The 23,151-nt window shown below is 47.7% G+C and overlaps 1 protein-coding gene across 5 annotated transcripts in view; it reads left to right on the top strand.

The window, feature by feature from the left end:
• rab11fip5a (RAB11 family interacting protein 5a (class I)) overlaps positions 1 to 23,151 on the top strand; it is a 67,604-nt gene that overhangs the window by 40,552 nt on the left and 3,901 nt on the right. For 3 of the 5 annotated variants that reach the window (XM_079369761.1, XM_079369760.1, XM_079369762.1), the window contains 3 exons: positions 15,614 to 16,125; positions 17,267 to 17,843; positions 20,377 to 22,788. In XM_079369761.1, coding sequence (XP_079225887.1) covers positions 15,711 to 16,125; positions 17,267 to 17,843; positions 20,377 to 22,788 — 3,404 coding nt within the window. In that variant the 5' untranslated portion in view covers positions 15,614 to 15,710. Of the gene's footprint in view, positions 1 to 4,639; positions 5,754 to 15,613; positions 16,126 to 17,266; positions 17,844 to 20,376; positions 22,789 to 23,151 lie in introns of those variants that run through there. The other 2 variants (XM_079369759.1, XM_079369758.1) reach the window with 2 other exon arrangements.

Here is a 23,151-nt window from a genome sequence, read left to right as displayed (position 1 = left end):
ACCTCAAACATGATGCAAATAATGTCCGCCAGTCCTCCACATTCACGGGACTCTGATTTGCATGGATGCAGAACCGAGAGATTTATGCAAAGTAAGAAAGGTCAAATACTTTTTCATGTTGGACTGTTTTCAGGTTTATGCTGAACTCTCGACGTCACAATAACAGAAACTGAAACTAAGATCTGATCCATCCATCCATAATCAATAAGAGTCCATCAGTATTAACTCATCCATTCACACACTGATGGTAGAGGCTGCAGAGTTAAGTGTCTGTGATTGAACTTCAGCACTAATCTGCTTTAAAAAGAGCCTCAGCCTGTTCAAACATATACAGCTGTTCTTGGCAGCTCCTTAAACTGGAGGTTCGTTAGAGATGTATTCCCTGATGCTGTGAGGAGTCTGGATGTAAGCGCACATCGTCTGCCTGCTGCTGCCCTCACTGTTCAACGGATATCTGGACTTCAACCAATCAAACCTGTTTAATCGCTCTGCCAAAAAAAAAAAAAATCTCCTCTTTCTACGGCCAAGACTTCAACTTGGCATAGCTGAAATATTTTAGGCACAGAAATACGACGAAACTGAAATAGTACGGCACCACAGATAATTTACTGGGAATGAAAATGGTCTGCACATGGAAATCACAACCTTGACTTTTACACCTGCAAAAAAACTAATTTATTCTCAAAGCTCATTACAGCCCACACTAAAATTAACTTCCCATAAAAACATTACGGACATATTCCTGATATCTGAAATGGCGTGACCACTACGGGCAAATTAAATAGTGAGGGGTTGATATGCTGGACCCGTGTGAGTCAGAACATTATTATTATTACATTTTTAAAAAAAGCCATTTTATAAAGAAAACTAAAGAGAAGAAGATGAATAAATAATGAGAGGGGGGAAGATTGAAGTCGACATGTTGAGAGAAAAGTCAAAGTGTGTCTCTTTGAGCTGCAGATGTTTATTTTTGGTAACAAGGATCTGAGTGACTTGGTTCATATCTTTGAGGGTTTGTCACGTCGATGAAGAGAAGTGGCACAGGAGGGATTTCTTGGCGGTCAGAAGGACTCGCCTCACCCACATTTTCAGCCTCCTCGATGACTAACAACACTTCACATTTCATGGGTACATAAGATTTGTTAAGTAGCCCCGGTTGCCACTTCAGAGCCGCTCTGTTTAGCCGCTCTTTACCTGAGTGGAAAATCTCAAGTGCTTCTGTCAAAATACCTTTTCAGAAAGAGGATATCCTCTTCCTGTCAGCGTAGAAATTGGCTCATCATAACGTGTTATTTTAAATGTGGGCGGCAGCAGAGCGAAGGTTGGATAAAAGCTTGCTTCCAACTTGAAGGCAGGCGCTTTGAAAGGAGGGAACGAGTGGAGCTCTTGTGGAATTCGCTGGCTGTTGCTGTGCAGCGATGGTGGAGCTGCCTGGAGAGCTGCACAGGAAGCTTTTAGTTTAATTGTGTAGCTGTGAAGTTTTGTCTCTGCAGGAGAGAACGATGCAGTGACACAAGCAAGGGGGGAAATAAAACCCTTCACCGATCTTATCAGATCTAATCTTAGCTTTTATAGTCTTCATGGTGGAATCAAAAATGAATCAGGTGATTTTTATTTTTTTTTTAACCTTAAATGTTGTAAGTTTGCTCATTAGGTCCATTTAGACGTAACAGTGAGATTACAGGACTTAACATCAAACATGTTGAATTCTATCAGCTGTCTGATGGACTCTTCATTTTAATCACTCAGCAGGTTTGTAAAGTCAAAGGTGAAATATTTGATTCACTTCTGATAGTTTTGAAGAAGATGAAAGTTACAGTGACATATTTCATCTCCCACCAAACTGCAGATTCTTGCTCATCAGATGAGCATTAAAATCACTTTAAATGTGATGATGCATATTGTGCTATTTTGGTCATTTACAAAGCCCTTGATGTACGCCCAAAATATAAAGAATATATATTTATCTTGTGTCAGAAGTTGCATGCACAGGATTAGAAGATGCAGATGATTATTTGGTGAGCACAAGATTTAGAGGTCGTGCAGGTCTGCCTGTGAGTTAATCATCAATCTAATGTCTTGTGTCCTGCCTGTCTGTATACTGCTACTGGATGCCTTGAATTTCAATCGGGATCAATAAAGTATCTATCTATCTATCTATCTATCTATCTATCTATCTATCTATCTATCTATCTATCTATCTATCTATCTATCTATCTATCTATCTATCTATCTATCTATCTATCTATCTATCTATCTATCTATCTATCTATCTATCTATCTATCTACACTAACATTTACTGCATGAAGAATAATATCACCTTCAGTGTTGGGAAACTAACCCATGTGTTCGGCTCAATGAATGACATCTTAAACCAGTGCAGGTCAGTAAACAGATGAGGTGTAGCGAAGGCCTCAGGTCAAGCAGCCTCAAAGTCTTCCTCTTTTATATTGATTTCCTCACGTCAGCCTCGACTGGGCCCCCAGTCCTCCCATCAGTCACCCCCAAAACAGACGTAACCTCGCACGACCCGGGTGGAAACGAGGCCTCTCACAGCAGCACGTCAACCGACACGAGACAGACCGAAGCAAGCAAATCAACTGGGAGCTTTTTCTGCCACACAGTGACAGCTCAAAGGAGGCCGACTGGGTCTCAGTGGGGACAAAAAAAAGCACAAATTAAATATATAGTTGAGTCAAAGAGAGTAAAGAGTGTGAGAAACCACCACTATCTTCTTCCAGCAATAAAATATCCATCCAAACACTGGAGGAGAATAACAGGAGCATCTCCTGCAGCACGGGATCATCTGCCATCTTTATCTTCGCTGTCATGATCTAGAAACATCTCTGAAGCTGTTATTCAAACAGGATGTTGCCGCCCCAGTATCAGAAAGGCATCTCAGATGAGGGTGATAAAATGTCATGACCAAGAACAACATGTTGCCACTGGCTGTGAAAGTAAGCTGCACAGATTCTGCTTATAAGAAGTTTTAAAACGTAACCATGACAACATGATATTAAATAGTATTTATAGCGCTTCACGACGAGATGTGTTTAATCACTTTCACGGTAGTTTTGCCTCAGTGATCCGTCTGCACCAAGCCCCGCCCCCTCCGTGCTCCCGTAGACCTCAGCTCCTCGCTCTGAGAGAGAGCAGGGAGACAGGGAGGCCTGTGATTGGTTCATCAGAGAGGAGAGAGACAGGGAGGCCTGTGATTGGTTCATCAGAGAGCAGGGAGACAGGGAGGCCTGTGATTGGTTCATCAGAGAGCAGGGAGACAGGGAGGCCTGTGATTGGTTCATCAGAGAGGAGAGAGACAGCCAGGCGTGTGATTGGTTCATCAGAGAGCAGGGAGACAGGGAGGCGTGTGATTGGTTCATCAGAGAGCAAGGAGACAGGGAGGCGTGTGATTGGTTCATCAGAGAGCAGGGAGAAAGGGAGGCGTGTGATTGGTTCATCAGAGAGCAGGGAGACAGGGAGGCGTGTGATTGGTTCATCAGAGAGCAAGGAGACAGGGAGGCGTGTGATTGGTTCATCAGAGAGCAGGGAGAAAGGGAGGCGTGTGATTGGTTCATCAGAGAGCAGGGAGACAGGGAGGCGTGTGATTGGTTCATCAGAGAGCAGGGAGACAGGGAGGCGTGTGATTGGTTCATCAGAGAGGAGAGAGACAGCCAGGCGTGTGATTGGTTCATCAGAGAGCAGGGAGACAGGGAGGCGTGTGATTGGTTCATCAGAGAGCAGGGAGACAGGGAGGCGTGTGATTGGTTCATCAGAGAGCAGGGAGAAAGGGAGGCGTGTGATTGGTTCATCAGAGAGCAGGGAGAAAGGGAGGCGTGTGATTGGTTCATCAGAGAGCAGGGAGAAAGGGAGGCCTGTGATTGGTTCATCAGAGAGCAGGGAGAAAGGGAGGCCTGTGATTGGTTCATCAGAGAGCAGGGAGAAAGGGAGGCCTGTGATTGGTTCATCAGATTGGTACCTCGTGGCAGACATTGGTGGAAGTTTTTACAGACTTACAAACTGACACAGATGATGGATTCTTTTTTGTTCCTTTTTCAGAGAACCTGAGTTATTAATTTCTGTCAGGACCTAAAGACAAGTTCAACCAAAATCTGGGATTAAGTGGCCCAAGGACACATTGGACATGTTGCTCAAACCCTCAACCTTTACCAACTGAGCCACGGCCACCTCGTTTTTTTAGTTTTTTAGTTTATATTGATCGATAGGCAGGTGGAGACAACATTTACAAATGACACCCTGTTCAGAAACCAAAGGGTGACGTCACTGAGACCACGTCCATGTTTTATACAGTAGTCGGAGTAATCAGGCTCTTTTGAGTTCATAGTGAAATGATTTCTTTGACAAAGAACCTTTGAGCCAATCATGGATTATAATTCATAATCTCTTAATCATGTTTACTCATAGGGGACTAAACGAGTCCACATGGAGGACAATCACTCTGTCTGGGTTATTCTGTTGAACATAAACTCGTTTTCATAACATCTCCAGAAAATGATGAAACATTGACCTTTAGTTGGATTGTTTTGTTCAGTAAAACTTTAAGACTTTTACTTTCTAAAGCTTCATCAAGTCTCGTTTCACCACGTGCTGATGAATGAGCACTTTAGTATAAAAACATATTTATTAAATTAAACCTCCAACCATCTCTGAAGTTATCCACATAAGTTGAGTATAAATGAATAATTTCAATCTGCTCGTTGAGCTTTTATTGTCTGAGAGTCTCCAAAGAAATATTCTGTTTTTGTCAGATAGCATGACTTCTTAGCATATATTATATAAGTTGCTGTAAACACATGGGGAAAACTTCACTGTTGTTGCGTGTGTCTTTAAAAAGGCAGTTTTGTTGTATCTTGTATAAGAGAGGCCTGCAGCACGGAGGACATGATGGAGTTTCACATTCCCAATAATAACAGGAGGAGCAGGATGATCCCAGCCTACATTCCGGGACACGTTTATGTTGTGGTGTTTGCACAGACAGCCCATGTGTTGTGTCGGATCTGAACTTCCTCGTCCTGCAGAAGAAGAAGGAGGATGGAGGCGTGACGTCGCTGCCCGCAGAGAGGCCCGCACCACGGCGGGAGGAGAGAGGCAGGGACGGACGCTGCTGCAGCCGCAGAGCACACACAGGAGCACGCCAGGACATCAGGCAACCGGCAACCGGGGGGGAAACTTTGCAGAGACGGCACACAAAGCCATAATGCGGCACCGCCCGCCGACCCCGGAGCTGATGTGACTGTGCACATCCAGAGCAAGGAGGAAGCGGCGGACAACGGCACCACCTCTCCCCGGTTGCCTCGCCTCGTCGCGGCAGGTCGGACGGTCGGTGGGTCTGTCTGTCTGGAGGGGGGGTGGGGGACATGTCCTCGCTAACCGTGGAGGAGGACCAGAAATGGGTACCGACACACGTCCAGGTGACGGTGCTGAGAGGCAGGGGCTTACGGGGCAAGGGCAAACACGGCACCAGCGACGTGTACACCATCATCCAACTGGGGAAGGAGAAATACTCGACCGGCGTGGTGGAGAAGACCACCGAGCCCGAGTGGAGGGAGGAGTGCTCGTTTGAGCTGCAGCCCGGCGTGCTGGAGAACGGCGGGCGGTGCGGCTATCCGGCCGGGAGCAACGAGCTGATCCTCACCGTCATGCACCGCGCGCTCATGGGGCTGGACATGTTCCTGGGACAGGCTGTGATCCAGCTTGATAAAGTGTTTCACGAGACCAGATACGTTAGAAACGAGTAAGTTCATCTCTCTTCACATGTAGTAGTAGTGTGTGTGTGTGTGTGTGTGTGTGTGGTTAGCGTCAGCATGCGGATCACCAAAAATCTGCAAGCACATGCCTCATCTTCCATAACTTTCTCTGATTTCCCATGCTCATTGAACTCATCAGGGTGTCTCCTGTTTTTGTCAGGTCTTAGTTTTGGGCTTCAGATTCAAACACAGCTGTCAAATGTTGTGGTGCTGCATCATCAGGGCCCTGCAGACACACCCTCCCTCCCTCCTCCCACACACACACACACACACACCAAACTAACTCTGAGCACATCTGACCACCACACACCTCACTGAGGCTGAAGGCTTCCCCCCCACCTCCCCTGGTGTCTCCACACTAGATGCACGCCTGCCTTGTTTTGTTGTAGGTACTCGTAGTGTTGTTGCCCACTCTGAGGCAGGACGTATGGGGCAAAGGGGGGGGGGGGATTAATGCCTGTCCCAATTCCAGGGATTATCTAACAGATTCATGATCCCAGAGCCTGGAGGTATTTTTAGCATAACATGTTGTTTCACAAAAGGCCACAAGACAACAAACTTGGATGTGAAGAAGCGACTGCAAGTTTGATGCTGCAAATATGAAACCACTCTCCCGCCCTCAGTGAGCACTTCCTGATAATCAATAATGTCCTTTTAATGGAGTTATGAGAGGAATGTTTGGATGCTTCTACCTTCTCTAATACTTCATATTTCTCCTCCTGAAAACACCTCTCAGATAACAATGAACCTCCTGTAGTGATAGCTTGAAAAATAAAGAATATAAGTGGGGAAAAGTAGCCTCAACTCAAACGTTCCTCCTGACAGCAATGCATTATGGTCAATTGATGCCGCTTGGATTGAATGCCTCACTGCCTGCTTCTCCGATCATTCCCACGGTTTAGTTTGAAGTATCTGCAGTTTTGAGGGTGAAGACTGTGGGTTCAAATCCAAACGTATCCCTTCAGTGCATGTCTCCTCCCGATGGGTCAGCTGTCCCATCCCATAAATGCAAAAAGGCCCAAAAACGTTAAAGTATCTGCGTGATTTCATTTATTGCGTCCAAAAAAAATACTTTTGGATTCTTTTGCACCGACAGAAAAACATTTACTGTAAAACCCCGTCGTGGATCCATGATGAAGCGTGGCGTCGACTTCCTCATTGTTAAAACCTTCTGTACTGAAGTAGAGGGAAGGAACCAAAGCTTTAAAACAGCTTCGGATCATTAGACGTGTTTGTGACAGGCATGAAGCGGCCTCCTAAATGCACAAACATGTTGGCAAAGAGGAGGCGCTGAAACAACTCAAACATACGTGTTCAATCCAGGCAGCGTGCAGCGTTTGATCATTTCAGGAAGGAAACATTCGGACTTCTATTTTTGTTGCCAAGGTGTGAAAAAAGTTAACATGTTTCGAGGGGTGGCAGCTTTTTTTTTTTGCCTTGATCGTAGAGACAGAAAGGTGTCATAGAGAACGACGTGCGAGAAAGGAGCCGAAGATCGGATTCAAACCTGGGCCGTCTGCTTGCACATTGGGCGCGTGCATTAACCGCTAGGCCACAGACGCCCCTGTGATCACAGAGGCTCTGCTGATGCTCCTGAAATGTCTGAAGGACATCAGGAGGTCCAGTCCAGTCTGTTGACTGAGCACAGGTCGAACATGTCGGCTCAAACGCTTCTCTTCTCAGGTTTTGGCAGTTTAGTAGAAAAAGGTCGACCAGCCGAGCTGCCCGCGTGCCTTTGACCCAGGCAGCGCTGTGAATGTGAGATGAAAGGAGAAGCAGTCTCGTCCTGCTTGGAGCACCTGAAGGTTAGAGTCAGCCTGCGATGTTGACGTGTCAGCAGTTTGCTATCCTGGTACATTCAGTGTCTCTGTGTGGTATTTGGTGAATCTGGGCTGGTCACACACACACACACACACACACACACACACACACACACACACACACACACACACACACATCAACATTATATATAAAGGATTGAAACCAGCTGGGGCTTGGCGGAGAGAAATCTGGAGAAGGTTTGATGCTGGAGTTTAAATGAAACGTGTTCCAGACAGAATCTCTTTGCTGCACTTCGATCAACAATTAAAATCATAAAAAAATCTTTTGATTCTCGGCTCCGTCGTGTCTCCTCTCCACCTTCAGACTCAGATAAATGATGGACATTAGAAAATCCCGATCGATGCAGCGGCCCTCTGCCCACATCACCCACGTCGCCACGGCTTCTTTTTGGACGCTTCGAGTTTTGTCACGTTTGCTTTTCGCCTTCTTGTCTTTGCAGCCAGAAAAGACAATATTAGTTTAAGCAGTATGGACTCAAATTAGCTAATGCTAGCTTGGCTGGCAAGCTTAATCTGTAATGGATGGTAATGATGTTTGCTTTGATGCTAACTCAGGCGGGTGAAGACTGTGTGATGAAGAAGATGAACAGGATCTGTTTGTAAGACCATGAAGCAGTGATGAATACAATCAGCTGCTCGGGGGGGGGAGAGATGGGGGGGGAGGGGGGGGACAAACAGGGCCCTTTTTTAAGTTCAACTAAACACAGAGGGAGCTGCGTAAAGAAATCCACCTGGGGTTTATTTTGGTGTTATTTTTATTTGAGCTGAGGTTGAGGACTGGGGCGTGTGCCAGAGCTCCTTCACTTCAGTTTTTAATGTTTATTGAGCGCTGAAGAGGAGCTCGAGGCTTTGCAGCGATATAGTGAGCTGCGTTTTACAGTGTATATTACAGCAAATGGAGATAACGCAGGTCGACTCTTCTCTTCTCTGAACATTTGACTTGTTTTATTCTCTCGGGCTCGTAGGTCTGAATCAGCGAGTTCTAGTCGCAGTCAGTGGAAGTAAAGGACGAGGATCAATCCAAGATGTGTTCTTAAAGAGGAAGAACGGTGGTGATTAAACCAGTGAAGTAGTCAAAGGGGAGGTCACATGATCTCCTCCTCTTCAGGTTAAGTAAGTCTCAGAGCTCCTCTTCAACATGTGTGTGAAGTGTGTTGTTGTAAATCCACTCTGATCCTGTATTTGATCATGTCTATAAACCCCTCTATTTCAGCCCTGCTCAGAACAGGCTGTTTCTGTGTCTGTAGCTTTAAATATGTAAATGAGCTGTGTCTGACCACGCCCCCTCTCTGGAAGGGCTCGGGTGTACTCGCTGCTTTCTGGCTCCATGTCCTATTGTTTACGGTGAGAAGGCAGACTCAGAGGGCAGAACAAACACCTAGCTGTGGGAGTGTCACCCACCTGGGGGAGGGGCTACTGCCCTTTGTGATGTCATGAAGGGAAACGGCCTGTTTGAGCACACATTTTCTGAAAAGTGGAGCAGGCAGAAGAATCTATGAGTATTTCATCCGAGCAGATTTCTGGAAAGGTGGGCGTCAGGTGAATTCCCCTGCAGGGTGTTTTTAGGCGGAAGCTTAAAAAAAAAAATTGCAAGCCTCCCACATTTTAACAAGAAAATGAAATATTTGCGATTTGTTTGCTGGATATTGAGCTCGTCGTACACGTTTTCCTTCGTAATCAATTCGCTTCCCACGAGGTTGATTTTAAAATCTCAGCTGTTTTTCCTCCTGCTGATTCTTCACAGTGTTGGATGTGTTATTTGCACAGAGCTGATTTTTAGTATTCAGATGTCACATTTAGGTATTTTCCAACCTCCTCCTCTTCTGTCTTTCTTTTCCACTGCTGTGTCAGTGTTTACGAGGCGAAGCTCTGACTCTGTTTCAGAGCGGCGTGTTAAGCGAAGCAGGCCTCCATCTGCTGAGTGAGGCAGAAAGAGTGTGTGTGTGTGCAAAGAGCTGACAGACTGCTGCAGAGAGAGAGCATATAGCCTAATGGACATTGGATGTTACATAACACTGACCTGACCTTTTAAGTCGTTCTGCATATTACACATAAATGTACATCGACTGGTTGGAAACCTTTTCTGTGGAGATTTATCAGATTTAGTTTGAGTGGAACAATCGTTGGTCCTGAGCTCGGAGGTTTCGTGGTTGCATCATAAATCTCCCGTCCTGCTGTCTTTCATCATGACGGAGGGACAGACGATAAGAAACGCCGTCAGTGTTTAAAGTTAGAGGACGTTTTGTTCGTCTTTGGACCAAAGAGGGAGGAAGAGGAAGAGACCTTTCCACATCTAGGTCACTGTGACACAACAACCTGAACCGTCTTTTGTTTCCTGCTGTTACTCGGATCAGCTCAGGTCAGAGCGGTAAATATCAAGCGTGCAAACGTGCAGGGAGGCTGCAGGATGCCTGTGATGGACGACATGTTGAATAATCTACTTTACTACTTTACATCTCTCTGCAGACTCGTCGTGGACGTGTCCCCGAGACATTTAAGTTGCTCCTGCTGCTTCGTGGAGGCGTTGGCAGCCATGCTGGCGTGCTGGCTGTCTGCCTCCATAGTTTGGTTAGGCGGGCTCGTGGGGGCTTGTGGGGGGCCGGGTGGTTGGCTGCCAGACCGGCCCACTTGAGTTGAGCCTAGGTCTTTCTTCCAGTTAGTTTGACCTGATTATTTGTTTCACTATTTGTCGATGTGCGTGTTTGTCGTCAGTGTTATTTGCTTGTTTTACCTGTGAAGCACTTTGTCAACAAGCTGTCGGTATTTAAAGACTGGAGGCTGTTTTCAAACAGTCTGTACGGCCAATCAGAGCGGCAGGAAACATGACCATATAAAGTCAAGTTTGACTCGTGTTAAACTGCTGCAGCTGTGTGAGCAAACAGGAAGCATTCCTTCAGTTGTTATCTTTAAAGACCCGGACGGATGGCTTCACCGCCTTTAAAGTTAAAAGTGCAATGTTGTTTATTTTGTTGTTGAGCCGTCAGCTGTTTCTCCTGATTGGCCGGCTCTCTGGAAGCCTTCCAGCGTGGGCCGAACGCTGCAGGGCTGCCAGGGGGAGGGCCGCTCTGGAACGAGGGCGTGATTTACAGAACGAGCCACGTGGCGCCCTCTGCAGACTCGTCCTGGAATTACAACATATGCCCATGTTTAGTTTGGACATCCAGCGTTATAACGCTGTCTGAGAGTTTCTAAATCAGAAGAATAGGTGAACCTTATAGATGAGAAATGATGTTGACGGCTGTCTCTGATCACGTCACAAACGTTTTTTGAGAGTATCTTGAGATCTTTCTGTGTTTTATTGTTTATCACGTATTTGATCTCTTCTTTTACAGCCCAAAAAAACACGTTTAATTTGGTGTTTTAGGGACAGCAGGAACGCCGTCTCCTCAACCTGTTCAGTCTTTTTCTCTCCAGCTAACAGTCACCAGATATTGAGCACATTCAGGGACCTTTGTCTTGGTTTTCTTTCACCGATCTCGGCTGATGCATGCAGACCTCAGCTGTGTGAAAGTATCGGCAGGGAAGTTGGTGTTGAGGTCTGCGCTCATCTCGACCAGATGTGGAATGTGGTCTGAGACTCGCAGTCCGTCTGCAGACGAGGCAGGAAACCGGACCACGTTACCAGCGGATCCCCCAGCAGGCCCTGCAGGGTTTCTGATCCTGCATCTCAGAGCGAGCTGAAGTGAGACGTGTGTCCACCTGATCACCTGAATGAAGCTGCATCCTTTTAAAGAGCCGTCCATACTGCTTATAGTAATATTCATCCGACCTGAGCCGGGCGCCGTTCGCTCTGATTGGACATTTCTGGTGACTGTTGAACCAGAGGCCGAGCTCAGAGTGATGGTGACAGAATCAGCATGTTCTTGTGTTTGCAGCAGAGAGAGAGAGGTGTGATGTGTGTGTGTGTGTGTGTGTGTAACTTCTGAACCAGACACTCACACAGCGGCTGTGTTTGTTTGAAGCCCACTGGATCTATTTTTAAATCTCGACTGAACTGGGATGTTGCAAAGACAATGGGCCTCCCTCACTCACTCACTCACTCGCTCACCAGGATCCTGTTCAGATTTTTCATCCACTTTTTTTCTCCGGAAAGTTCCTGAGAAAAACTTCAGTCAAATCCACAACATGTGAAACGGTCTCAGTTTGTGTCTTTGTTCTTAATCTGACGTCTCACTGCTGATGCGACACAGACTCTCGGCCCTCAGCAGCAGTTTAATGTCAGAGCTTCAGTCTGTCACCTGAGCACGGCGAGCTCCACAGAGAGCGAGCGAGCGCACGCTGGATAAAAACAGCTCGCTAGCCTACTTGTGGTGCGGTTTCAGGCCTGTCCCGCCTCGACGGCGGGTTTCTAGGGATTGATTTGTTCTGAGAAGATGCTGGAAGCCGAAGCGTGGAGTGAGTCGGACGCTGTCTTTTTCTCAGCAGATCAGGGAGGCGGCGAGATGAGGAGACGGTGTCACGCTGGGACGGGTGGAGTGTTGTGATTTCCTGTTTTTGCGAGATGAGGAAGCAGATATGTTCGGCGTTACGCTCTGCAGCTCTGGAATGGGAGTGTTTACAGTCCACGAACATTTAGGTTTCAGGATTGTTTTTGGACCTTTTAGTTATTATTAAGCAGAAAACGATTCCTGCAGTGTTGAACTGTGAGTGTGGGTTGATGCTTTTAGGAAACTGTGTCCTCTTCAGTCTGTGCTGCCTGAGGACGTGGGCTTTAAGATGTAGGCTGCAGTGTTTCTCTATTTAGGCCTCATGTCAGTTAGACGTGTTGTTGTCGGGCTTTTTATCGCAGGTGCATCCACGTACACGCCTGGAACTTTTTTGCTTCTTCTTTCGAGGAGAAAAAAAAAAAGAGTTTCAGCATGACAGAAATAGCTTTCAAATGTTTTTAGTCAGCAGAGCATCGTGTTCGCCCTCAAACTGTTCAGGAAGCTAAAATCAAGAATCTTGCAGAAAGTAAAACGTGGAAGTTAGAAGGCCGGGCCTGTAAGAGGTCGATCATGAAAAACGTCCCACAGGAAGAGAAGAGCAGCAGCTGAAGGTTCCTGCAAAGAAAGAAAACCCATTCTGCATAGCCGTCTGCTTGTGCGTTGGAATGTGAGCCCCGCCTTGGCTGCAGGGAGTTGGCTGCAGAATCAGGAGGAGGACTGATACTATTGTTGGAGCATCGCCGTGAAACTCGAGTCCACAGCGATCAGGCGTTTAAGGCCACGCCACTGATTTACAATTTACCAGACTTCAGAAAGAGCGCTCTCAAAAAAGAACCAAAAACAGGTTGAAGACGGGACAGAGGAGGGTTGTCACAATTCTGACTCGTCTTCTCGAGGGTCAGGGTTCCAGGTGTGGAGCTGCTGATGTCAGAATGTGACACCTTTACATCGTGCAGCTGCCTAAAACACAACTGACACACATGAACAAGAAGCAGACGCTGTGTCTCTGTAAGCTAGCAACAATGAGAGGCGCTCTGAAACCGTCTGTGCGCGCAGACCCAAAAGCTACCTAGCTAGCTAGGTCGTGCTCATTTATTTCTGCTCGACACGGAGAAGTCATCGGCCTCAGTCCTCGGGTTGTAATTCTGCAGGTTTGAATGAAGCAGGAAGAAGAACAGCAGCAGAGTCAGCTGACTCCATGCTTTGTGCACAGAAACCTTTGACCTCGACTAATGGGAGTGTAGTCCCTGAATGAAGCCTGGCTGAGTGAACGTAAACAAGTGGCCCACGTGGGCTCAGGTGGCACATCTCCTCTGTGTTAGCGTGTGAGACGTACGCAGCTATAAAAAGCAGCTCTGCTTGAGATTCTCTCTGGAACCAGCTGATTGTTTTCTCTTGCATTCTTTTTGGGTGTTGCTGCATATTTCAGCGCTGAACTTCAGGTCAGCAGCAGCAGGAGGAGGATGATGATGATGATGATGATGATGATGATGATTACATAACCGCCTTGTGTTTTCTTTCCTGCAGCCTACTATTATGCCTGTGTTTTTTTTTTTTTTTTTTGCTCGAGCAGGAACTGGGAATAAAGCCCTGTTTCCACCGAGCGGTCCGGCTCGGTTCGTCTCGGTTTCCATAGACTAATCCCGGGAAAGATTCTCAAATAACCGATCCGTACCATCCTACTTTTTGGGATCCTTCCGTTGGGGTGCCAAGAATATCGAGCCGAGCCGAAAAGGCGGAGCTAAACACAGCTGGATGTCTTCCATTGATGGATTTGTTTGTCGCGTTTTTCTCCTTTGTTGAATTTATTAGCTAGCTTTTAGCTATTAGCGGTTAGCGGTTAGCTGCTATCACATGATGCTATTGCATAGCTGATGCGGCTATCGGCATCCAGCTTACACGTCACACATCCTGAATCCAGGTGTACAGTGAATGTGTGTGTGAGTCCTGACTGTCTCCAGTGAGGGAGAAGCTGGAGTCCTGCTGGCTGTGTTGTTGTCAGAGCTGTGTTTACATGGACGTGCCTCCCACAGTCATCTATACGTTTGTTTTTATTTTCTGTGCTGTCACTGATATTTATTATTTACACCCAGTTTGCTTTGTGTCGTGTCTGTCTGAGCTGCAGAGAGAAGGACGGAGGTGTAAAGCAGCACAGGAAGTGAAACACTGAAGCAGGTCTCAGTTTCGATCTTCTTCTCCGCTGATGACTTTCATAGTTTCACAAACACATTTACAGAGGGGGGATTTTTCTCACACTCATTTTCTGTTTTTGTAAACCGGACACTAAACGCCACCGGAGACTTTCCCATGAGTCACGGCGTGGTGGACTCGCCCACTGGTGCACAGCGTTTCTAAGAACCGCTGCTCTGTTTACAGTTAGGTGTGTGTGTGTGTGTGTTATATGTGTGTGTGTGTGTGTGTGTGTGTGTGTGTGTGTGTGTGTGTGTGTGTGTGTGTGTGTGTGTGTGTGTGTGTGTGTGTGTGTGTGTGTGTGTGTGTGTGTGTGTGTGTGTGTGTGTGTGTGTGTGTGTGTGTGTTATATATATGTGTGTGTGTGTGTGTGTGTGTGTGTGTGTGTGTTATATATATGTGTGTGTGTGTGTGTGTGTGTGTGTGTGTGTGTTATATATATGTGTGTGTGTGTGTGTGTGTGTGTGTGTTATATATATGTGTGTGTGTGTGTGTGTGTGTGTGTGTGTGTGATATATATATATATATATATGTGTGTGTGTGTGTGTGTGTGTGTGTGTGTGTGATATATATATATATATATATATGTGTGTGTGTGTGTGTGTGTGTGTGTGTGTTATATATATATATATATATATGTGTGTGTGTGTGTGTGTGTGTTATATATATGTGTGTGTGTGTTATATATATGTGTGTGTGTGTGTGTGTGTGTGTGTTGGCTGCTTACTGATATGCATTGTTATGCTTCATTGTTCATGCTCACTGGGTTGAAAACTCGCGGCCTCCCCGAGGTGTTGTGGGATGTCTGGCCACACACACACACACACACACACACACACACACACACACACACACACACACACACACATTGTGGTGTTAGTGGGACACACACAGATGACACATTTGTGCTCGCAACAACAACAACAGCAGCCCTCGACTTTACTCAGTGAGCCCGTTTAAAGCTGAAGTCACGTTTCAGGTCAGTCAGAAAAACCTGCAAGAGGCCGGTTTGACTAATAAATGTAAATAAATGTTATTTTAGGTTTATGTTTGAGCCTTTATTCTTTCAGAGTCAGGCTGAGAGCGAGTCGGGAGTGACACGCGGGTCAGGACCCACATGTTGGATTCGAACCTGAACCGCCCGCCTGGAGGACCACAGCCTCCGTACACTGCAGATGCACCTGCTTTGATTTTCATTTTACATGAATTCAGTTTTAACGAGTTAACTGCGATCAGCTACAGTCTGATTAATCTCATGCTGTTTTGTCCCTTTAGGCGCACCGTAGATAATTTGGCAGGTTATGAAAAAAGACATTAAGATGTGTGGAAGCTCGGCTGCTGACTGCAGCTCGACTGATCGTGTCCCTTTATCTCCTTATTGTGCTGCAGGTGGTACAGACTCAACTCTAAGACGGGCAAGAAGGAGAAGGAGCGAGGAGACATTCAGGTCACCGTCCTGTTCACCAGAAACAACCTGACAGCCAGCATGTACGACCTCGTCATGAAGGAGAAGAGCGCCTCCACCTTCGGCAAGCTGAAGGAGCGCATGAGGGGGAAGAGGAGATCCAGCAACGACGACTCGTCCTCGGCCGTCCTGCCCAGCGGTTACGGCTCGCTTCAGAAGATCAGGCAGCGGCTGCCGAGCGACGGCGGCGGGGAGGAGGACTACGAGGACGACGAGGGCGGCGAGGCCCGGCGGAGCAAGATGAGGACCTTCTTCTTGCGAGGGAAGCTGAGGAAGTCGTCGGACACTCGCTCCAGCACGTCGCTGGGCTCGGAGAGCAGCGAGTCGTCGTCACGAGGGGGGAGCCTCAGCCCGACGGCCGGGATCAGCGTGGTGGTCTCGGACCTCTCCAACTCGCCCAGTAACAGCAGCAACCTGACGGTGGACAACAGCCCAGGTGAGCCGGACCAGAACAGAGAGCATCCTCTGATTTAAAAATCTGAACCCACAAAAAACAAAATGATGCCTTTAAGATCAAATCATCATATTCATTTGAATCTTTTCCGCTCTGAGCTCATTTGGCAGGACGATCCAGAGTTTCAGAGTCATTTCTGTATAAATTCAGCACATTTATCTCTAAACAAACCACTTCCTGTCACCTCTGTGCTGCCGTCAGCTGGCTCACTCACTCGCTCACATGGACTCTGAGAAGTCAGAGAGGTTTTTGATTCCTGCTCTTGTTTCTGCCCTGCAGTGATGCAGCTTCTGTTAACATCATGATGGTTGATTTAATGAGACGACTGTAGGTGAAGAGGCGTTACAGTATGTTTCTGTTTGCTGGAGGATTATGTAAATATGATGTTGACACTTGTTTCAGACGGAGAAGAAGAGTGAAAACACTTAAGCACAGGTACGTACGACCTCTGACCTCTGACTCAGCAGTCCCTCCAGGAAGTCGTGCAAATTCAACCAATCCCCACGACCTTGCAATTTTGTCCAATCACTGCAACTTTTATGCAAATTCAAACAATTAAAAATTGTTTTCCCCGCAACTTTTCACCAGTCAGAGAAGTCCGCAGTGAAAACAGCGAGCTAAAAACATCCCAACATGCCGTGCAATCAAACTACAGATTAATTAAAGTTCGTGGTTCTTTTTGAAAAGGCTCGTTGACTAATCGGAGCGATGACGTGGATAAATAGCGTGTCAGTGGTGGACCAGACTCCGCCCAGTCTGAGAGCGAGACGAGGAGTCCTGAGTCTCAATACTACAACACTAATCTGTAACTTCTGCAGGACGCCGTTGAGGTTAAAAATAAAAGATATAAATAGAAGATATACGCAGCGGCCATCTTGGGACTCGCAGACTGCTCTGTGGTCAGATCTCTGATTAAGATTTCTGCAGCGGAGTAGTCCGAGGCGTTTTTCCCGAAGTGGCAGCATGACGTGCTTCAGGTCACATGACTGATATGGGCCGTCCTGGGACGCACGCCACAGTTGGGATGTTTACAGGATTCATCGTTCAGTTTATGCATGAGTTTATGGAATATGTGAAAATAGTAATCTCACAGATCACTGATTTTTTTTTTTTTTTTTTGCAGAGCACACAGCGAACACGTCGCCCAGGTCGTGCTCTCTCCATTGTGAGTTCGGGGACGAGGCCGGAGAGATCAGCATCGCAGTGCCTCAACAAACTGTGTCCGTTAATGGAAGCCATGCTTACGACGTCCAGCCCCTGGACCCAGGCTCAGGAAAACCCGTGGATTCTCTCGGCCTGGGACTGTTGCAGAAGTCTTTGCCTGTGTCCGTGTCTTTGCAGAACCTCAGCCCACACACGTTAACTGTTCACCCCAAAAGCCCTGTGGGGGACGGGCGCCGCTGGTCCTTCGACAAGCCCGGCGAGGAGGAGAAGGCGGCCATAGCGGCGGCCCTGGAGAAAAGCGGCCCCATGTTGGCCGACGAAGAAGACGAGCGGTTGGGACAGGCGTCATCCTTCTCGACGGCGGCGTTGGAGAGCCAGGGGAAGAAGCAGAGGAGGAACTTGTTCTCCCACGGGAGGAGCGAGTCTGCAGGGAAAGGGCAGAGTCAGTCCAGGGATGAGTCTGAACACGCCGCCGCCGCCACCGAGGAGAAACACGGGGGATGGTTCGGATCAAAGGACTCGCACAGCAAACCCAGGTGAGAGAGATATCAGAGCACGATCGTCTGTGCCAGCGTCCAGCAGGTGGTGAATTATATTTATTATGAGGATGAATCAGATCACGGAGGTCAGGAGCCTCCTGAGAGCGCGTACCTGAGCTCTTCACAATCCGTTCACCTTAAGACACGGACTCAGCTGTCTCATTTTATTCTCTTAAAGACAGAATGAAGTGCTCCAGAAACTCTCAGAACTCAAAATGTTCCACAGAGTTTTATCTGAATAACACTTTTCAAATTACAAAATAATTCTGATATAAGGATGCAAACAAAAACAGCAGTGCTGATTTTTTTTTAATTTTAATTTTTATTGAAATTGTTGCTTCTTAAAACGTTGATGAAAAGAGCTCATTTTCTTTCCATCCAAGAATGAGATGAAGAGGCTGAAAAGTTCATCATGTCGGTGTTTTCAGTACGGAGCCCGACTCAGCAGATGCTTAGCTTAGCTTAGCTTAGCATAGCATAGCATAGCATAGCTTAGCTTTACTAGAGACGGTGGTTAACAGCGAGCCGAGCAAAAATAATACAAATGATATTGTACAGGTAAAAAAAAATCACGTGTTGCACGGGTTGGTAAATATGGATTGTACAAGGTAAGGTTCTTTATTAACACAAAGCAAACACAAAGCATCGATTTATAGTTTATACATAAGAAATATTTAGGTGGAAAAACATGTTTTTAAATGTTGCACAGGTAAGAAAGATATATCGAACATTTGAGCACAAATCCCCCAAATCTACAAACTGATCATTATACATCTCTGTCTGTGCACATGAGACAAAATAGATACACCAGTGTTGTTTCCAGACTTTATGCTAAGCTAATGACCTGACGTGAGAGTTGCTATCCGTCTCCTGACTCGCATGTTTCAGAGCCACACGAGGAGGCGCTGAATGTGTAGCAGCACGCTCCGGGCGCTGCACGCCTCCCTCCACAGCTCGCTCTCTGGTTACAGCACGGACCTGCAATGCAGAGGGAGGGAGCTGCTCTGTTTCAGACGAGCTCCATGAAGCTGCACAGTGTGTGTGTGTGTGTGTGTGTGTGTGTGTGTGTGTGTGTGTGTGTGTGTGTGTGTGTGTGTGTGTGTGTGTGTGTGTGTGTGTGTGTGTGTGTGTGTGTGTGTGTGTGTGTGTGTGTGTGTGTGTGTGCGTGTGCGTGTGTGTGTGGGCGGGAAGAAAACCCCATTTCATTTTTATTATCACTCACAACACATGCACGGTCTTAAGTGGATGATTTATTTACCTGGGGGTGTCACCTGCTTGTGTTAACCCTTAAAGAACCATCAAACAGGAACTTTAAATCTGATTGTTTTATTCGTCCCAGATTAAAGAAAAGAGCGGACAGTGTTATATTTCCTTACAATGAACGTAAACAAAATATCGGCCTGGTGAGCACATGCTGATCGAAGCCGGCGAGCTCAGCGATTCTGAGCCGTAGTACGCTCGACGCCTCTCTGCCAGAGAGTCCACATGTGTTTGGATCCCCGGGGAGAAGAGCCAAGTTGGCTCCTGAAGCACCAAGTAATCACTACAGCTCGCTGCATCACCCTCCCTCGCTTAAAACATCCGGGGCCAAAGACGGAGAGTTACAGAGAAGGATGTTCTGGTGAAGTCGTGGAAAGTTAAAGCAGCTGAAAAGTGTAGAGACGTTTTTATGGCTTCATTTTTAGATATATGACAGTGGATAGAGTCAGAATCTGTGGAGAGAAAAAGGACTCAAGCCTCTGCAAATGTCTTCTGCCTGCTCCACTTTTCAGAAAATGTGTGCTCAAACAGGCTGTTTCCCTTCATGACATCACAAAGGGCAGTAGCCCCTCCCCCAGGTGGGTGACACTCCCACAGCTAGGTGTTTGTTCTGCCCTCTGAGTCTGCCTTCTCACCGTAAACAATAGGACATGGAGCCAGAAAGCAGCGAGTACACCCGAGCCCTTCCAGAGAGGGGGCGTGGTCAGACACAGCTCATTTACATATTTAAAGCTACAGACACAGAAACAGCCTGTTCTGAGCAGGGCTGAAATAGAGGGGTTTATAGACATGATCAAACACAGGATCAGAGTGGATTTACAACAACACACTTCACACACATGATGAAGAGGAGCGAGGACACTGATTTCACCTGAAGAGGAGGAGATCATGTGACCTTTAACTAAAACTAACTAAGAAACAAACTTATGAACGGGACTTAAATGAATGCTTATTTTGCATTCTGCTTTCTGGATGTGAGAACTCGTAAATCTTTCTGCGCTGCCCCCCAGTGGTTTAAAAAAATAAGTGAATGCCTGCAGATTTAAAGGTGCTTTCAGATGATTCAGAATAAATCAAAGAAATCTATCAAAGGCAACGTGGCGTCCACTAATAAAAAATAAAGCTTGAGGGTAGAAAGAGCAGGGACTTAAAGATGAATCGATTTAAAAATGTTGAATTTAAATGTGAGTTTGGGCAGAAGACCTGGTGCAGCTCAGCTGTGTGAACAATCCTCACTAATCAAGAGGACTGTGTGTCCTTCCTTTCACAGCCTGGTGGTGTCACCTACACTAGAGCCCAGCACTGACCTCCACCCACCACCCCTCCCGACTAGACACCGTCCCCCTGTTGATCCTCCCTCACTGGTGTCTCCGCTGCATCACACTAACCCCTTCTCTCACTCACAGTCCACATCACGTCCCATGTCCCCCTGCAACCCTTTCTTTTCTCTCGTCCAGCACAACCCTTTCTATGACGACATTCTAACCGCTCAGCCCCTAAAACCTTCGCTGCCTCCTCTGCCCTATCTTTCCAGTTCCAGGCCCCCCATAAGTCAGCTTTTTCCACAGGCGAATAACCCTCACAACACCCCAACCGCGCACGACTCCACCGGTGGAACGGATCCAAAGAGCAAAGTTGAGAAACGACCTCTTCCTCCAGTTCCTACAGACGGGGAAAAACCTTTAAACAAGAAGTCAGCCAACCCTTTTACGACTGCAGGAGAGCCGGATCCAGAGTGGGACGAATCCTTTGAAGCGTTTGCAGCTGGCAGGCTGCAGTCTCCCGAGGATCCGACCTCAGATTGCAACACGCAGCAAAACACTCCCAGTGACCGTCCACTGGAACGCTGCGATGATAAAGGAGCGCTCCTTCCCACCAACGTGAACGAAGCGCTGCATCATCAACCTTGCACAGAATTTGTATTCGAAGCACAAAAAGCCGCCGGCCAGGTGGCCAACACTAACACGCCTCACTTTGATTCGTTTGCACAATTCCTCGAGACTATCCCGGAGCACACGAGCTTCGAGAGTGACAAGCGAACTTTAAATACTCTGGCTGCTAGCGCTGAAACTAATCAAGCTAACAGCACGACTAACACAGCCGAGTTAAAAGACAGCAGCATGCATCAACCTCTGAGTCGTGCATGTTCAGTCAAGCTCAACAGCAGCTCCCCGGATCCTTGCTCATCGGGTCTCGGCAGCTCTGCAGAAGAGGATTTCCTCTCCTGCCTCTCAGCGTCTTCCTCCGAGGAAACTGAGAGCAGCATCCTCGGCTTTGAGAAATCTCCCGAGTCAGCCGTGGTGAAGGATTTACAGCCCTCACGCTCTGAAGATGACACTGCTGACAAGTCAGTCGAGCTGTCTTCAGCTGATGTCACCCTGCACACTGTTATTCAGGGTGGCGAAGCTTGTGAAGATGATGTGGTTGGATTGGACGGATCGTTGGATCCACAGACGCCAGCGCTCGAACATCCTCGCCCTGTGATCGCTGCAAAAGAGACGGGAGCAGAAGGGGGCGAAGCTGAAGCACCAGAACTGTCAGAACCGCCGCCAACGTCTGACTGTTGCTTCCTGGCTGGAAGCGACATGAGCGGTTTGGATGGTTCGTTGGACGCACGGTTTTCAGCGGTCACACGTCAGCGGCACGCGACGCCTGAAAAAGCGACGGGAACGGAAGCTGAAGACTCTTTGGGAAAGAAACTCCGGCCAACAGCCAACGCCTCCTCACAATCCAACAAAGACATTTTGGGTGAATTCAGTGAATCTGTCGAGGTTGTTTTACCGGATTCACCGGGATGTGAAAGGGACGTTTTCGATTCGACGACTTCTAAGACTCCAGATCACGACCTCGACTCTGCACGACCGTTGTTACGCATCATAACGTCCTCCCCTGATCCGAGTTCTGCAGAGCCGCCTGCTTCAGGAAGGCGGGATACAACTCAACAATCCCCAATTCACTTCGGGCTTCTCGTCGATTTCCTCAGCACGAGTAACGTCGCGATAAATTCGAGCCGAGGCGTCGATGAAACGCTGTTTCTCACACCGACGTCTGATCGGAGCAGCTTTCTGCAAAGCCTCTATGTCAGCACTGATTCGCAGGCTTATCAAACCTGCGTGTCTGACCCAGCCGAGCCAAATGGGAGCGTCGACTCGGTGAACTTAACGCTTCGTGGGGATCTGAGTGAAAGTCAGGCGACCGCTGAAGGCGATGCAACCGATGCACGCGAACCATCGAGCGAAGAAACCAGCCGAAATGATCAATCCTTCCTCGGAGCTTCGGACCAGACGAGACGTGAATCGAAGCAGCTCACTGAAAGTCAGCAAGTCGTCTTAGACGCCGCGGTCTTGAACGCTCAGACGCCGCCAGGTGCTACGCTACAACGCTCGCACTCTGAGGGCAACCTGACGTCTGCCTTCGAAGAACTCCTGCTGCCCTCGTTTGGGAGTGATCCCGGTGCAGTCCAGGACCCGTCTTCAGCTCCGCCCCGCCCCGCCCTCCCCTCTCTCGCCTCCTTTCCTCCCTCTCTAACTCCTGATCGTCGTAGCTCTCCCGTAGCGCTCTTTTCCCTCCCGTCCCTCGCCGATGCTTCAGCAAGTTTACCGACCGGCACGTCGACGCCAAAGCCGGTACTTCTGGAGACCAGTCGGCAGCAGCAGCAGGCGGGCTCTCCGGAGGAGAACAGGTGAGGTTGCACACGCTCAGTGTGGTGAAAAAGGTGGAGGGGGAAAAAACGCTATCCTGTCGTCTCTTCAGTCTCGCTGTGACGCTCTGCTTCCGCCTGCTTTTCCTCTATGGCGCCAACTCTCGAGGGGATTCTCTTTTGTGGTGTGAACTTCTCGTGTTCAACATACACACATGCACACACACACATGCACACACACACACACACACACACACACATGCACAGGCACTGGTGTTAACAGGACTCCTCTGCAGGTGTCTCGTGTGTGTCCTGGCTCGGGGGTAAGAGGAGGGGAAACAAAGCCTCGGGCCAATTAGCAGTTATTATTTTGCCCTGATTCCTACCACACACCCCCTCCCTCCC

This window comes from Symphodus melops, assembly GCF_947650265.1.
Source record: "Symphodus melops genome assembly, chromosome: 19".
Lineage (NCBI taxonomy): Eukaryota > Metazoa > Chordata > Actinopteri > Labriformes > Labridae > Symphodus > Symphodus melops.
Note: the sequence above shows the minus strand (reverse complement) of the source record. Positions and strands in the feature narration are given on the sequence as shown.